Source organism: Acomys minous, assembly GCF_964271855.1.
Source record: "Acomys minous genome assembly, chromosome: 13".
Taxonomy (NCBI): Eukaryota; Metazoa; Chordata; class Mammalia; order Rodentia; family Muridae; genus Acomys; species Acomys minous.
The window spans coordinates 58313468-58330736 of NC_140495.1; the positions used below are offsets into that span (position 1 = coordinate 58313468).

At 54.7% G+C, this 17269-nt stretch overlaps 1 protein-coding gene across 2 annotated transcripts; it reads right to left on the bottom strand.

The window, feature by feature from the left end:
- Positions 1 to 4144: 4144 nt before the first annotated feature.
- ARID5A (AT-rich interaction domain 5A) lies at positions 4145 to 16117 on the bottom strand. Of its 2 annotated transcripts, none has more exons than XM_084752947.1 (7): positions 15989 to 16117; positions 8427 to 8542; positions 7567 to 7687; positions 7252 to 7304; positions 6765 to 6862; positions 6252 to 6417; positions 4145 to 5710 (listed from the first exon to the last, which is right to left on the bottom strand). In XM_084752947.1, the coding sequence occupies exons 1-7, from the start codon at positions 15990 to 15992 to the stop codon at positions 4499 to 4501; spliced, it is 1770 nt and encodes a 589-aa protein (XP_084609073.1). In that variant the 5' UTR covers positions 15993 to 16117; the 3' UTR covers positions 4145 to 4498. The 2 variants fall into 2 exon arrangements, with proteins under 2 accessions (XP_084609073.1, XP_084609072.1); XM_084752946.1 differs by lacking the exon at positions 15989 to 16117 and adding an exon at positions 15514 to 15962.
- Positions 16118 to 17269: the final 1152 nt, after the last annotated feature.

Sequence of the window (17269 nt, forward strand, 5' to 3'; positions counted from 1 at the left end):
CCTCTCTACCCCCGGGCCCAAGCATGAAGCCAAGAACCCTAGTGGTAGGAAAGCACTTCAGGAGATGTAAAGGTGGAGGTAGTTCCTCTTTCCAGACACCCACAGGAAGTCCCTTTTCCTTGCTCTCCTTGTACGCCAGCACCTTTCCTCTGTGGGGGAGCCCCACAGCCAGGGCCAGGCAAGGCAGATGGTGGCTTCTAGGAGTAGTGGCTCTTGGTAGGTTGTGAAGTGTGTTCAGCAATCATCTACTCTTTCTCTGTCTCTAGATTCTATTCTGCATCGCAGTTGGGGTCAGAGAATGTCCCAGGTGGCCATCATATCTCTCTCTCTCTCTCTCTCTCTCTCTCTCTCTCTCTCTCTCTCTCTCTCTCTCTCTCTCTCACACACACACACACACACACGGACACGGACACGGACACTGTCCAGTGAGTGAGGAGTGGGAGCTTGTGTTCACATCTGCTCATCACTGGCCCTCTGCCCTCCTGCCAAGAAGTCCTTTGAAAAGCTGAGCAGCAGCATTCTTGTAGTCATTAGCTAAGACAATTGGTCTTGATCCTATAACCATGAAGAACAGCAGCTGCCACCTAGTGTCTGAGCAGTGCCAGGACTCCAACTTGAGTGGTGGGAACCAGGGCAGTTGGCTAGGACTGGCTCCCCAAGGGTTGCACCAAGAGGAACCGAAGGGCTATGGTAGATAGATGGGTTCCCCTGGTCCTGATTCAGAAAGTTATCCTATGTGGCCAGAAGTGCTAACTATTCAAGAGAAACTCAATGTTTTAAGTGTTGTTAATTATACATATATAAATACCTACGGGCTACTGCTGTAGCTTAGGGGTACGGCATTTTCCTGGCATACCCAAGGCTCTGGGAAACAAGCAAATACAGCTAAATATGGCGGGCAGTCTCTCCTCTGATGTCTATTCTGCCAGCCTGAGGATCTGGCCGGCCCAGCAGCTTCATGCGGGAACTAGCCTTCGCTTGCTGCCTCCTGAGCTGTGTTTGCGGAGGCTCCATCTCCCTCCTTCCTGTGCCTGTGTATGTACCTTACCCTGGCTGCTGTGCCCACCCAGCATGCCTGCTGCCCTTATCTGTAGTTTCAAAGTTCCCCATGCCTGAGCTCTTCTGACAGCTCCTTGCTCCTTCCTCCAGCAACCACTAACTGCTGATTTCAGCCAAGCCTCTCCTTGCCCCAGCCCACCTCCTCAAGAGCCCACAGCTCACCAGGACCTAACATCTGGAAGTGTCACCTGTTCCCAGTCCTTCCTCGCCCCATTTGCTCAATGGTCCTTTATTGGTGTCCTTTCCTGCAGACATCTCAGTTCCTACTGGAGTGGGGCTTAGCTGTCCCTTGCCTTCAGCTGGCCTCCTAGGTACAATGATACTCATGCCACTAAGCTTTTCAGATGCCTTGGTGTCTTAGCTGTGCCCTTGGACACCTTTGCTCTACTGTTGAGATCACTCTTTAGTGCCCAGGCCCAGCCTCCACACTCTGCTCACAGTATAAACAGCAACACTGGCCAGACATGTCCACAGCATCCCCAGACCTGGGTTCAGATGCTGTCTCCTTCATCTCCAAGGATAAGCTTCTGCTCCATTCCAGTCTCCAGAGCACCCAGACCCCACCATCTGCCAGAGGCTGGGGCTGGGTGCGGTCAGTGGTCAGTACCTGCTGAGCATGCATAATGTCCTAGGTCTATCCCCAGCACCGTAAAGCAAAGAAGTCTGGGAGCCAGGACACTCTTCCACCTTTCTTTTATTTCACATAAAAGCCCAACTGATCCCCTGAACTAGAAGGCTCCAAATGCAGCCTGAGCCACCTCTGGCTCCCTCTGTTCCCAACCCCACAGGCCCCTGGCTCTTGGGTCCCCTCTCTTGCCACTCCCTTGGGGACTTGCTGTTCTGCTTCTCCATCACCTCTGTCCCCTCTCGAGGTCTTCAAAAGAACACTTCTGGCCCTTCTGTTTAAAACTAGTGGTTGCCAGGTGTGGTGGTGCACACCTTTGATCCCAGCACTAAGGAGGCAGAGGCAAGATCTGCAAGTTTAAGACAAGCCTGCCCTACAAAGTGAGTTCCAGGACAGTCAGGGCTAACAGAGAAACGCCCTGTCTGGAACAAACAAGCAGCTGTGGTGGTGATACCTGTCCAGTGTGGGAGATGCACATTTAGTGCATACTGATGTCACTCAAGACAACGTTAAAGGGGCAACGTGTGCTTTAACCCCCAAAGCAAACAAAGGTATTGCCTACTGAATGCCTAACTCAGCACACTTAAGCTGTTATTAGGGAAATGAGTGGGGACCACGGGCAGTGGTGGGGTCAGCACAAATTCCAGGGTGGCCTCTGCTTCCTCCTCCCATTAGCAGCCCCAATGTCATGAGTGATTGGAAGCAGACCCTGAACACCAGTTAGGCACTGAATACTGAAAACGAGAGCTCTGCAGGCAGCCTGTCAGGGACAAGAATGAGCGTGGGAAGATGTGTGCAGCACCCACCCCACCGCCATCACCACCGCCATCAGCCACCGTGGTGTTTGGAGTCAGCTCCAAGCTCAGTTCTCAAATTCACAGTAGGAAGGAGAATCATGTGAGGCCAGCACGTGGGTGTGGAGCCCAGGGTTTTCCAGGAAGCCTGACTTGCATTCATTTCTAGTGTCTTTGCCTAAGCAGAAATAGTAGAGTCTAGCCGAGGAATCCATCCACCCTGCTGGTGGACAAAAGGTGCACTCTCCAGATGTGCCTCCAGAGGGCCCCACCCCTGCAGCCCTGAACAATTCACACCCGAGTCAGGCTGTCTGAAATACATCATCCTTGAGTAGGCTGAGACTAGTGTTACTTTGTAGATGAAGGGATCCCTCCATACACAAAGCCCCCATCTATCCTGGGGTTTGACCTCACAGTATGCAGCCCAGCACCTAGGGCGTTTGCTAGCCTAGAGTCCCTCCTCGCTGGGTGGTACAAGCTTACAGATAGGGTAGCACATGGGTGCAGTGGGGCAGCCAGGAGCTCAGGGCTGGTCATCAGTATACTCTGGCAGGTGTCTTAGTGTCTCCTAAAGGCAGGCAGGGAGTTGGAAGATGCCCAAGGACATCAGTAGGACCCCCATCTTTTGGCTACTGGACCTGGAGGACACCTGTGCTTCAGTTCCCCTCCACGGGCAGCTGTCTTCCCTGGCCACCCATTTCCCAAAGCCAGGCATCCTCAACGACACTTCCTGTGCCTGGTGTTGGCCATGCCACCTGTGAACTAAGGGGGCCGTAAAACCTTGCCCTCCTACCCATGGCCTGAGGCCAGGAATAGGATGAGAGCCACCATGATGCTGGCCATTAGCTATCTGTTGACCTGGTTCACTGGCATCCTGGCATCTCTGGGCCATGGTGGTACTGCCTTTCCAGGAACAGTTGTGAAGCTGTAGTGACAGTCTCCTTGGGACTGGCAGAGCGAGTCATCTCTGAAGGAGGAAGGTGTTAAAGCTTCTGTGTGGGCCCATGGAGCAACCACAGTTGAAACTCACTGAGGCCTGTCCCCAGGTTTGCTGGCACAGATGGGTCCCCTCTGCTGTTTACTCCAACTCCAGTATGTAGAGCAGGAACACAAGTGTGGTGGTGGCAGGGCTCATAAGTCTGCCCACTCCCAGGACAGATTAACTTGGGTTTTGTGTGAGTACCCTCAAAACCCCTCTTCACAGGTACAGAGGTTCACACCTGTAGTTCGAGCTACTGAGAAGGCAACAGCAAGATTTTACCCAGGACTCTCAGACTAACCTGAGCAACACAGCAAGAACCTCCCAAAGTGAGCAACACCCTTCACTGGCTGGAAGGTGCAAGGCATATGCATCTTCTGGCTCAGCTCAGAGGGTTGGAATCACATAGCCCTCCCCTTGTGTCTCCCAAGTCACCAGTGTGCTCTAGGCTCTGCACCATGACAACCCTAACAGGCAGGGACCCCAAGGCTGGAGCAAAAGGCAACATGGATGTTCATCTGTCCCTAAGAGGCACAGTTTGGCTCTGGGCCTGCCCTCCAGTGAGGTGGTAGCATCCAGGCCAGAATCACACGGTGTCATCTTCACTCCCACGGCGATGACCACGTCCGCAGGCTTGCTCCTGCTTCGCCTCCCCTTGCCAAAGTCCAGTGCTGTCCACCTCAGGGCTGAGAGCAATCACACCAGTGTCTTTTTATTGGAACTTTCATGGCCAACCTGGCTGCCCTGAACTGCTATCTATCTAGCTCTCCCACCTCACAGTGCTCCTGGCCTCTGTGGAGAGAATACCAACTCGGGTACTTTCATGATCTTACCACAACTTGGTCCCTGGGCTTTGGGCTCAGGCTGCTTCATTCAGACAAGCCCACTGCCTCCCCTTGTCTGTGCCAGAGGGACATAGGCTCGGGGAGGGTAACTGGCCTGGGAGTTCTAGGCAGTCGGCTGCGGCCTGAGATCCCCTGGTGGCACCTGCCCGGCTTGAGGCCCCATCAAATCCTCCACAGCATAGCGAGAGATTCCAACCTACAGCTTGGTGTTGAGGTGGAAGAAATGAGGTGGCACATAATTTGTGACGGGTGGCACGTGCCAGGCGGATGAAGCTGGACCCAGTCTGTTGCGGAGGACAGCATCATAGGGCGCAGAAGGGAAATGCATCAGGCCGGTAGCCATGGGTGAAGGGCCTGTGGTAGCCAGGAGATGGGCGGGGAAGGCTGGGATGACTAAGGGGCTGAAGGGGATCGTGGCCTGGCCCTTAAGAGGGTCTGGGCTACCGGTGAAGTTCAGAGGACACCGCAGCATGGTGCCCCTGTAGGCCTCGGGAGGAGTGGGCCCCAGGGCCGGGCCCAGGACACAGGACACAGCCAAGCCAGGCGCTGCAGCCTTGCCACCGCACTCCTTGGCATCCACCTCCTTCAGAAATGGAGACACTGCCCTCAGTTTTTTGCCGCCGTGAGCAAAGCCCTCTTCTTCCAAGCTGCGCTTATTGCCAAGGCCTGGGCTACTGGGGAGCAGGGGTGGGGCTCCAGGGCTCTCAGCAGGGACCTTGGCCATGGGGGACACCCAGCAGGCTTTGGGCTTGGGGTAGAAACTCCTTTTCCTGAAGCTGCCTTTATGGAATGCAGAGGGGCGGCTGGCATCCCCGACCCACACCAGCTGGGGCTCTTTGGTTGCCGGCCCTTCCTCTTTGCCAGGCGGTCCCAATGGCAGCCTGTCTTTAAGGCCAGAGAAGAAGTCCCTGGGGTGCTGGCTGACAGGCTTCAGCACCTCAGTGGGGTATGCATGAAAACAGCCTGAGAAAGTGGGGGCTGTAGGGCAGGGGCCAACCTGGGTCTCCTCCCTGGTGCTGCCACCAGGGGCCTGCAATCCTTCGTGAGGGGCTAGCTGGTGTAGAGAGTTCTCAGCTGGCCCTCTCAGGTTCTGGGGGCTTTCTTGAAGGTCCTTGTCAGGGCTCCTTGCTCCGTGGCGACAGCCCTCTTCTCGGCACTGCAAGGCCTCTGCCTTACTGACCTGGGCCAGGAGCTTCTTTTTGGCCAGTGGTGACATGATGCCATGTGCCCCTTTGCAGTAAAAGTTGGACAAGAGTCGCTTGTAGGCCTCAGGGCAGCCACTAGCACCCATGAATGGAAGCGAGGGCCCAGATGCTGGGCCCAGCTGTTCTGTGCCATCCCTTGAGGGTGCCTGGCTGGAAAGCTGTGTCTGACCAGTAGTGTCTGATTTAGTCTTTCCTGGCATGGTCTGGAAGAAGAAAAAGCCTTGTCTTAGGGTTGGATACAAGATTGTGCCTGTAACCTGGAGCAGCAGGCCCTCAGCACCCATCAGCAGCATCTCTCTCTCTCTCTCTCCTCTTTTTTAAAATTATTTACTTTTTTATTGTTATGTACATTTGGTATTTGGCCTACATGTATGTATGCCTGTGTGAGAGTGTTGGGTTCTCTGAAACTGGAGTTACAGACAGCTGTGAACCGCCATGTGGGTACTGGGAATTGAACCTGGGTCCTCTGGAAGAGCAGCCCTTAATCACTGAGCCATCTCTCCAGCCCCCCAGCAGTGCCTCTTAGCACTTGCAAGAGGCAAAAATTTCCAACGTGCCCCATCCCGAGCAGATGGAGCCCAGGACCCTGCAATCCCAACAGTAGGGTCCTGCGAGCAGATGTCACCTGGCCTCATGAGCGCCTGCCCTAGTAGCAGGTCGCTGGCGCTGGCGCTGCTGCAGGTCCCCGGCGCTGCAAGCAGGAGTCAGCAGCTATGGCGAGAAGCTGTGAAAGCGACTGCTTACCTGGTCCACTCTCCTCTCCTCCGAGTCCTTGGCCTTCTTCGGCTTCTCAGTGGTCCCATCATGCCCCCTCAGCTCCTTGGCCATCTTGTATTGCTTCCTGGGCTTGCTGGGGGGCAGTGGTTTGTCATCTTCCCCCTTCAGGTGCCGCACATATGGGAGGACCAGCCTGGGGAGGAGCCAGTGTGTCCACAGGAAGCCCAGCAGTGGCCCTTCACAGCTGGCCTCTGCTGGGCGTCCTCCAAGCCCCCTCTGGCTCCTCGCCACCAGAACTCCTGCTGGTCCCAAACCTGTCTGCTCCTTCCTGCTAGTGCACACAGCATGCTTCAGCTCTTCCTTGCTTTGCCGCAGATCCCAACCCTGACAAGGACACGCTTGTGGCACATCTACTCCGCTCCCTTCTCTGGACACAAAGCACATCTGTCTATATACTATCTGTGCACCCACTCCCGGCACACCTGCCAAGGCCATGGAAGGAGAAGGCTTGGTGTGCAGCACCCAATGGGGGCCACATACCTCTCGTAGTGGCGGCGTGTACATGTGGCAGCGCTGGTGCTCCCTGGGCTGCCCCCAAGCTCGTCATACACGTTTTTCCAGAGACGCCGGCCTGTAACCTGGGAGGCACCAGAGCAGGATGGGCTCATGGGTATCCTCTGGCTATGGGACCTTCTCAGCCCCAAGTACCCATCGCAGGGAGAGGGTGAGAGCTTGGGGGTTCCTTCTCCATCCATGGGCAGGATGCTGGAGCATGATGTTGGAACCCACCAGCTCTTCCTCCCAGGGGCTACCTGACTGCTAGACATAGCAGGTTTTGGGGCAGCAGAGGGCAGGGCAGAAACCTCCTTAGAGATGCAAAGTACCCAGCACCCACCCCACCCCTCACCCCCAGCCTCAGCCTGGAGCTGAGTATTCTGGTCTTCCTCAGACAAGATCAGCCGTGCAGAGCACGCTGCTCCCTGGCTGAGGCTGGAGCCCAGAAAGCGACTTGAGAGTCCTTCCTTACCAGCTCATAGGCCCCCAGCTTCTCCACTGCCTTGTAGATCTTCCAAAGATTAACTGAAGGGAAGGGGCAAGACAGACTGTCAGGCTCTGGAACCCCATGCTCCCAGACAGGACCGCTGATGGCCAAGTAACCCCACTCCACCCCTTGCCTTCAGGGAGGCCCCTTCCTCACAGGCTACCTCTGTAGGCTGGCGGCGTCCAGGTCACCCAGAGCAGAGGTGCCTTGCCTGTTGTCCTGCCTGAGGAGATTCCCCTGGCTGCCCCCCTACACCTGCCGCCCTGCACCCTGCCCCCTGCCCCCCGCCCCTGGACGCACTCTGCTTGAAGCCAAGATGGGGCACCCTCTCGATGGGCGTGTGTCGCTCCTTCATGAACTTGTAGAGACTGACCAGGAAGGCCTGTTCCTCCTCCCGCTCCCTGCCTGCCTCAGGGGAGTCCTGGGGAAAGAGCAGGAGGCAGGGATGGGCCCCACTTGTGGGCAGCTGGACACAGGAAATCACTGCTGTGTGAAGGAATCAGTGCCTAGGTCTCAACTGTGGGCTACCTGGGAGCACCTAGCATCCTGTCCTGGGTCATACGACTGCAGCTGGGAGCTTAGTGCCCAGGTCAAGGGCTGGAATCCAGGGCTCCAGAGTCCTGACAGCCCAAGGCCTGGAAATGGCCATAGGAGCAGTGCTCTGTCCTCCAGGCCAGGGCCACTTTAATATCTTGCTTCCATCTGTTTTGTCCATCTCATCCTGAGAGGCAGGCTCAGTGTCCCTAGAGAGTATGGTAATAGCTAAATACACACTGGGCAGTGGTGGCGCACGCCTTTAATCCCAGCACTAGGGAGGCAGAGCCAGGTGGATCGCTGTGAGTTTGAGTCCAACCTGGTCTACAGAGCGAGTTTCAGGACAGCCAGGGCTACACAGAGAAACCTTGTCTCAAACAACAAAACAAAACAAAAAAGGCTAAATGTACAAAGACACTCCGCGCTTCCTGCTATCAGCTTGATGGACAGGTGTGACCAAAGTCCAGGGTGTTAGATTTGCAGAGAGTTGCCTGGCACCCAGATCCTGCATCTTCGCTGCAGCAGGAGGCAGGTGTCTGTCTCCCTCTCAGAGCTCAGAGCTCCCTGGAGGTGGGGGGTGGGGGGGGGGAGATCAGGGAAGCTGTCCCAGGCTTTGTCCAACTCACCTCCAGCTGGATGGAGCTTTGGCTCCTGCTCTGCTCATCAGGGAGCTTGGGGGACCCAGGCAGCTCCAGGAGGTCACCCTCTTCAGACTGTTCTTTCTTCGCGTTGGCAGGAGGTGCTGTTGGGAGAGAGGAGTGAGAGGGGGGAGGGCAGGGGAGATGCGGGGAGGAGGGGTGGGGCTGAGGGATGCTCTCCTCACACCAGCCAGTGCTCACGCTGTATCCACAGTGTCTTCTGCTGGCCAGTCCTGGCTGCCACACTCGAGCTGCTCCTCTTAAAACACACACACACACACACACACACACACACACACACACACACACACACACACACACACGCTCACCTTGGCCCAGCAGCCACCGTCTTTCCTCTACTCTAGCCGCACCCCAACATCTCTGAAGGACACCCTCAGCTTCCTCATTATGGTCCATGATCAAGTAGAAGAGTCTGGGTAGGGTGTGGTGTGTGGACACACTCTCCAAAACCCGCCCATGTTCAGGCAGAAAGCGTTGCAGTAGCTCCGCCCACCCACCACCACCGCCAGCTGCCCCTTAGGCTCCAGGCTGCCCTGATAGCAAGGGTCTTGAGCACCATTCAGATCACCCAGAATCCCTCCTTCTCCTTGGCCTGCCCCAGCCCCAGCCAACTCCAGCGCTCCTGCCCTTCCCTTTCTTGTCCATCATGACTAAACTGCCTGCAGTGAGTCCTTCCGGTCCTGTTCAAGGCAGGTGCCGGATATCGGAGAACGATGGAGGCCTACAGCTTGTGAGGAGAGAAGGCACCTGTGCCACGTGGTTTAGTGAAAGCTCTGGCCTGGGCAGGACCAGTGGAAAGCAAAGCGGCACAGATTGGCCACTGCAAAAAGTATCAACCCAACCCTCATCAGGTGATGAGGCAGGCTGGCATCAGCTTTGGACCAAATCTTTTTAAATTAATTTGTTGAGACAATGTCTCACAGCATAGCCCAGGCTGGCCTAAAAGATGCAACCCCTCTCCTGCCTCTGCCTCCTGGAGGATGGGGTTGCAAGCATGAGGTACCATGTCCAACTAAAGAGGAAACTTGTTTGCTCTATGAGTCGGTCTTATGTAGCCCAGCCTGCAGTTTGCCAAGTAGCCAAGGACGATCTTGAATTCCTGTTCCTTCTGCCTCAGCCTCTGCATTGCTGCAACTGTAGGCAGGTGCCAGCACAGCTGCCTTTCGGTAGCCTGCTCTCCATGGTTTGGGGGATGGAGCCGAGGACCCTGCACATTCTAGACAAACATGTTTTTAAATCTTTTTTGGGCAGAGGTTAGCATCCAAAGAAATGGATTTTACTGTGTCATTTCACACATTTCATTATGCTTTTTCTTTTCTGCCACCCCACTAAGCACTTTGCACTGAGCTACAGCCCTTGGTTTTTGAAATGGTCTTGCAATGTAGCCCAGGCTGGCCTTGAACTGGTGATTCTTCTACTTCTACCTGCAAAGTGCTGGGATTACAGGTACATACTCTCATTGAGTCCCAGGAGGGATCCCCTTTTAAAGTGGGGAAAGCTGAGGCCAGAGAGGTCAAGAGGCTCAGCATCTCCCTAGGGCACCAGAACTCAAGACAAAGCAGGTGTGACCACTGGTCCAATAGTTTACTGGGGTTACTGTCACTACTGGCAAAGTCCTTATTAAGTGTCCAAATCCACTTGGAGATGCTCATCCTAACTCTTGCCAGTGTCTAAAGCAACTTGGATACCCTCGTAGACAGCTACTGACATCCAGTCCATGGCCAGGCTCTGGAAGCCCCAGAGGCCACCTCTGGGTGACTCTCTAGTCTGACAACCAGATGCAGCTCTTGCTCTGGCTTGAGGCCTCCACACACTCCTGCCTCCCTTTCAGCTTGCTCCTCAGGCCCTGGGCGCGGGCACCAGGAACTCTCCATCTATCTCTTAGTGAGACCTGGGCTTCTTGGTGCTAAAGAGCTGGCATACCGTGGCCCCTGGATCTCAGAAACTAACACAGTTGGACCAGACAGCCCTGGGAGCACTTTAAGGCTGATGCTTATGGCCCTGAGTAAAGTGTTATCAGAACCCAAAGCTCCCACGGATCCCAGCGGGCCGCAGGCGGACAGCTGCCAGTCTGGTGATCTCTAGCTCTACGCTCAGCTCAGTTCTGGGATATGTAAGCTCACTCAGGGAAGATCTCCTGGACTGGGGCACTCGTGTTACCTGGAAAGGAAGTCGCCAATCCAAGCTGTTTGGCCCTAAATGGAAAAGGGATCAGAGCTCCTGCCCTGAGCCACAAAGGGAAACTCTCTTTATCACTCTGTCCTGAGTCCCCAAATGAACTTGGAGCCCATTCTCCCCTGGCTAGGGCTGTCACTCCTCCTGTTCCCGACAGGACCTTCTCGGCCTCAACTTCTGCAGCTTTAAATGAGGAGCCAGGGCACCCTTTATCCTGTCCCTGGCAGTCCTAACCCCTCACCTCCCCGGATCATTTATGGGTTCCAGGCAAAACATTTATAGTAAAGGTTCTGCTGTGAAACCTACAACCATAGAGACGCTGTCACGGCCACCCGGCTCCTCCACCTCCTGATACAAGGCCCAAGCGCGGAATAGCAGGCTGAGCTCCACCTTGGCTCTACGAGGGGTGGGAAGGGGCTGGGGGCACTGGTGATGCCCATCTCTCAGGAGCACCCTGCCTGTAAGGTAAGAGAAACTCCCCTTTTCCTGTTTGTCTACAGCTCCCATGAACCAAGTCCTCATCTGCCTCAGGGCTTGTGTGTAGGACCTTCCCCAGCCAGGGCTTTGATGCCCGACTAGTGACAGAGAAGAGGGCTGGCATTGCAGGAAGACAGTCTCTGCTTTCCAGTGTCGTCCATACAACAATAAGAGGGACTGAGGCTTTCTTGCAGTGCATCTGAACTCCCTCCTGGTGTGAGGTGTGAGGTGTGAGGCAGGGGTTCCAGCCACGGCTTCCTCTGCTGGCCCCGTAGTTACCAGTGCTGGCAGAGTGGCACCCTCTGCAGTGGGCGAAATGCTGCTTTCCCACAACCTCGCCCTTGACGGAAGGATAACTGGGGTTGTTCCTAAACTTTCTTACTATTCTGTTCCACTCACGTGGAGTGCTGCATCCATGTGCAGCTTTAATTCTTGTAGCTTGATGAAAGAGTTCACTACACAGAGGTCAAGCCTCCCCCTCCACCCCCCCCACATCCCTCTTCGAAGCACATTTCATCGGAAAGTCAGGATGGCGTGGGCTCAGGCTCTAAAGCAGCTGTTCTCAACCTGTGGGTCGTGACCCCTTTTCCAAGGGTCGCACATCAGATATTTACACTATGATTCATAACAGTAGCAATTACGAATTACAGTTATGAAGTAGCAATTAGATAATTTTAAAGTGGGGGGGGGTGGTCACCGTAACATGAGGAACTGTATTAAAGGGCCACCGCACTAGGAAGGTTGAGAACCACAGCTCTAAAGAAATAAACAGAAAATTAAAAAACAAAACAAAATAAAACAAAACCCACCAGTGGGATTTTGGTTGAAATGCACTTAAATTGAGAAACAGCCTTATCCCCGGTCTGCTCCTTTGTGCAATGGCTTCACTCCATAGTTCTCTATGCTTCCTTACTCCACTGCCCAAACAAAGACTCAGGGAGGCTGAGAGACGAGAGTTTGACAGAGTCCTTTCCTCTGCCACAGGTAGGTGGGGAGGGGTACAGCAGGAGAGCTGGCCCTGCCCTGCCCCTTCCCTTCTGGGTTATGACCGACTGATTCCAAAGCTGTGTCTGAGGTGGTGGCCTCTAGATTCTAAGCTACAGCCCTAAGGGCAAGGTTTCAGTCCCTCTTTCCAAATCAGAGCAAGCTGGCCAAAGCTGGTACTGGCAAACCACGCCCTATTCCCTTTTCTGCGTTAGCTATGCTCCACCAAAGCTAATCTCTTCTGGGCTACCTGGGGCTGGGTATCTCACACAAGCCTTACTGAATCTTCTCCCTTTTAACATGTCATGCCCGAGGCTCAGAGAGGCCAGACAGCTGGCCTCAGGGTCACCCAGCTTTTCAGCTGCAAACTACAGAAGTCTGATTACACCAAGAGCCAGAACCCTAAAATCTAGAGCTTTGTAAATAGGACAGGGAAACCGATCTTGGCTTTCTCTTGAGCTCAGAGGGTATAAACCTACCTACACTGCCTGAGTGGATCTGTCCAGCCCCATCACTTTATAGTAAGAATAAGTCAGTGTGAGGGGCCTAGAGAGATGGCTCAGTGGTTAAGAAGACTGGCTGTTCTCTCAGAGGACCCAAGTTCAAGTCCCAGCACCCACATGGTGGCTTACAACTACTTCTAACACCAGTTGCGAGGGATCCGATACCCTCTTCTCAACTCTGCAGGCACCAGGCACACACATGGTACACACAACCTATGTAGGAACAAAACATTCAGACACATAAAATTAAAAAGAGTAAGAAAGAAAGAAAAGACTAGGTCGGTGTGGGCCACTGAGTCAGACAGGCCCAGAATAGGAAAGGCGGGGCTTTATAGTGTGAATCAATGCACCTGGCCTCCGGTCTCTCAGGGCTCCATCTCCTGCAACACCGGCTACTACCTATATAGCCTTTATGGAAGGAAAAACATTGCGCACTACTGAGATTGGCTGAAGAAATGGTCACCTGCTGTCTGGGTAGACAAAGGCTCCCTGTAAAGGGAGGGGGGAGGGGATGACAGCAGTGAGGGACTCCCTGCTGAGGAGTCACTGAAGCAGCGCACATCAAGAGGCCTTATAAGCCTGACCCCTGCCCTGCCAGCCGAGGAGCTGAGGCTGCAGGACGGGAGGAGGGAGAGGAGGCTCTAGCTCCACTTGGCTGCATTTTTGCTTGTTTGTTTGCTTGGCACAGGGTTTCTCTATGTGACCCAGACTGGCCTTGAACTTAAGATTCCCAAGTGTAGACCATATAGTGGGGGAGGAGGTCCCCCTGGGTCATAGACCTAGGGGAAGGGAATAGGGTGAAAGCGGGAGGGAGGGAGGAATGGGAGGATACAAGTGATGGGATAACAATTGAGTTGTAATCTGAATAAATTAATAAAATAAAGAAAAAAAAGATTCCCGAGTGTTGTGACTATAGGCATGAACCACCATGCCAAGCAGGCTGCCTCTTTTATCACCTCCACCGCTGTCTCTGTAGCTCACTCCCTTCATCTGTAAGATGGGTGTGCTAGGCTCAGTGGCCAGCATTCTAAGCTGAAGAAAGCCATTAATGAGGCCTCCCCCTGCAAACTGTGGTTGAAAAGTGTAAACACTGCTTTGCTGACACCTGCCTGTCCCCACAGTATCTGACTCCCCCCCCCCCACCGGGGGTACTCCTGAAAGGCTGATCTGAGTACGTGGGGTGTGGGATGCTATACTTGGTGTGAGAACCGTGATGCTTGGAGAAGCAGCATGAAGGCTGCACACCTCCCATGAGCCGGCTTACTAGGCTTGCTAGGCGTGGGCACCACTTTCCCTCCCTACCCCAGCCACCCTTCTTGTGATGGGAAGGAAGTGACACTTCCTTTCATGAAAACTCACTGACTGGGAACACTGCGTCAACTACAACGAGAATGGCACCAGCGACCTCAATAACAACCAGCACAGCCCCACCCCCTTGCCTGAGGTTGTTGGCTTAAGTTTCCCTTAGCTCAAGCTGGAGAGGAAACAAAGACAGCCTTTGAAGCGGTCACTCCACTCTGTGGCCCAGAAGCCGGCTGCCTGGGCTTGCTCCAATGGGCAGTTTGTGTGGGGGGGGGTGAGGGCGGCGGGGAGGGGTCCTGCCAAGAGCTAGCCTTGAAGACAGCTGGACAGGATTCTGAGGATCCAGGGCACAGAACCAGCCACAGCTTAGCCTTGGCACCTTCACCAAGGCAGAGAGAGCTAAGCTCTGTTAAGTGGCTAGAGACAACACCGAGAGCCCTGAGGGGGACATAAAGGCAGAGCGGGGCTGTAGGGTCAATAGATGGTTTTGAGATCCCAGATTCCCACTGCCACCCAGCGCTAGGAGATCCTAGGAGATGCTGCCCCCTGGAAGGACGGAGCCTCCATGGCCCCGCCCTGCTGTCCATATGTTTGGTGAAAACAGAGCCCTAGATATGGATCATTTCCGGTGCTCCCATCCAACCTGTATGCAGAAACAAGATGAGGGGGTGACTCAACAGTAGAGATAGAACCCCTACACAGGGCGCTTCCCTACATCGCTACTTTTCCATTCTCCTCCTAACTCTCCTCACCCTAGGACAGAGCCCGCTTACCTGGTCCAAGAGGGACTGTAGACCGTTACAGATCAGTTTCCCACCAGGAAAGGAGAGAGGGAAAAGGAGTCTTGGAAGTCTGGCCCTCACTCCCTGTCAGATCTGAGCCTGTCTCTATGCCTCAGTTTCTCTGACTGTAATAAAAGACACGTAGGGAAGGGTATATAATTAATTCTAAGGTCCATTCGGCCTCTGTCACTTCAAGTTCTAGGCCAAGCAGTTTGGACTCCGTAACTGCTGTGGAGACCAGACCCTCTAGCTAACATCTCCCACCCTCCCCTGCCCTGGCACCTATTTAGGCACAAAGACCCCTAGGTGTGGCATCAGTTCCCAACACGCCCCGCCCCGTGGGTGGGACAAGGAACACCTGCTGCCCTCCTTTGGCTGCTGTGACCCCCTCATCCTTCTGAAACGAAAGATTGCAAACAAGGGGTCGCAGGCTGGAGCAACACAATTTGGGATGAATTTGAGGCCTTCCCTACCCAGGGTTGGCCCCACAGGGTGTAGGGTGTGGGGTGTGACCCCAGACAGGGGGCGACACCTGGGCAGTGTGGAGGGTCGTAGATGCCGTGGGTGGTTGTGCCCCTAGTTTGCGCTGAGGGCAAAGCCAAACTTGTTTTGTCACACCCTGGCAGCCTGCGCTTCTGTCCTTTCTCCACTAATCACCGCCAGTCCAGGGCCATCACCCTGTCCCTCTGGAGAGACCCAAGGGAAGAGAGGGAAAAGTCAGAAGGCTAGAGGAGTAAAAAGAAGCTGTTTTTCTTGCTGGGGAGGTTGGAAAAAAGAAGAGAGAGAAACAAAAAGAAAAGTAAAGAGGAAAGAAGGGGAGAAGGCGCGGACCTGCTGTGACCGTCAAACCATCAGCATGTTCCTCGGCAGAAAGAGGAACCGTTGATTCTTCAAAGCGCATTGAGCAAGTTCTTCAAAACCCGCGCAGTCACTTTCAGGAATCGCGGCCGCAGTGGGAAGCGCCGCGTGCGCGCGGCTCGCGCGGCCCGGGCGCCTCGGGTTCTGAGAAGCGCTGGGCTGGCACGGGGCAGGGAGGGGCCGGCGGTCGAGAAGCTGCTGCTGACAGCTGTCACAACAAATGGGCCCAGAGCAGCTCGAGATTGAAACCGCAGCAGGAAGTGTGGGCGGCTCAGTGAATTTCAGTCCAGAGCCGGAGTGGAGAGTTTCGAGATAAACGCCTGGGAAGCCCCTGGCCGCCCCGACTTTCCACGAGAAGACCGCACGCAGACACCCGTGTTGCCCCGCGGCCCGCGATCGCCCCGGGACCCCATCCCTCCGACCCCGGCGCCGCCCGCGAGCCGCTTACCCATGGCCTAGCGAGGTCGTACGCCGCCGTCGTCCGGAGACCCAACGCGCGCGCAGCCGTCCAGTCCCAGCGCTCTCGGCGCGACTGACTCTCGGCGCCGCTCGTCTGCCGCCTCCCCCTCGGACCCGCCCCCAGCCCCGCCCCTCAGCGCTCTGGGCTCCCATTGGCGAATCCTATTTTCGAGGGCGCGGTCGGTTCCGCCTCTTGCGCCGAGGAAGTCTGGGAATCGTAGTTTGCGACCACAAGGCAGCGACGGGCTGATGCGGGACACTCAAGAATGGGGCAGCCCTAGAGACAAAACTAGAATCTGAGAAAGCGGCCCGCTCTCTGCAGCCTGCCAAAGACTAGGTGAGGTTAAGCAAAGTGCTTCCGACTTTGACCTGAAGTGGTCCTGGCCTGTTCCACCCTATCTAGCTAGCTTCACATAGGGAGGTGAGTACTGTTAGCCTACCAGGAGCCAATCTAGAAAGTCCGTTACCCAGGCCTAATGTCCTAGGCCTGCCCATAGTGCCCATGTCCACATTGTCAAGTAGACTGACAGCCACAAGCTGAACTGTGCAAAGAGGAAGTGAAGGAGATGAAGGTGAGGTGAGTGGGGACAAGAGGAGGCAGATCAGTCATTTGGACTCGTGTGGGTTAATGAAGCTGAAGCTAAAACAAGAGTCAAAGGCAGAAAGCTTCGCAGCTGCGAAGCTTGGACTTGAACTCTGTTCCTGGTATGCAGCTGGTATCCCTAGAACCACATTTCACGCCATGGTTGTCCTCATTTCTAAGCTGTTAAGCGTGCTCAAAAGAGAAATAAATAAATAAAATTTTAAAAAAGCAAGGCTGAGTGATCAATTATCTTATATAAATGGTAAGTGGTGGGGCTAGAGTTCAACTTTGGCACAGATGAGGAGAGCTCCACGGGTACCCCCTCCCCAACAGGGCTCCTGTTCATACTGAGCGAAAGTACCAGGTTGCATTTGGTGACTCTGACCCTCTGGGCCTAAGCAACGGCGGGCTTGGTGGGACAGTTGTAACAGCCAGTACTTGCTGACCGGGTAATAGACACGTTGTTGTCAATACTTATTAACTGTTCAGAATGCTCACCAGGATAATGATTGCAACAGTACCTCCCACATCTGAGATTACTACTTGCCGCACTCCACCCCAGGAGATCTGAGACCGACAGACAGAGATGCTATCTACCAAGAGATACCACCTGGAAACTTCACAAACTTCTAGGATCCGTTTGCTAAGGATCGGCCACAATGCCAGGCTAGTACGGAGACCCGCATG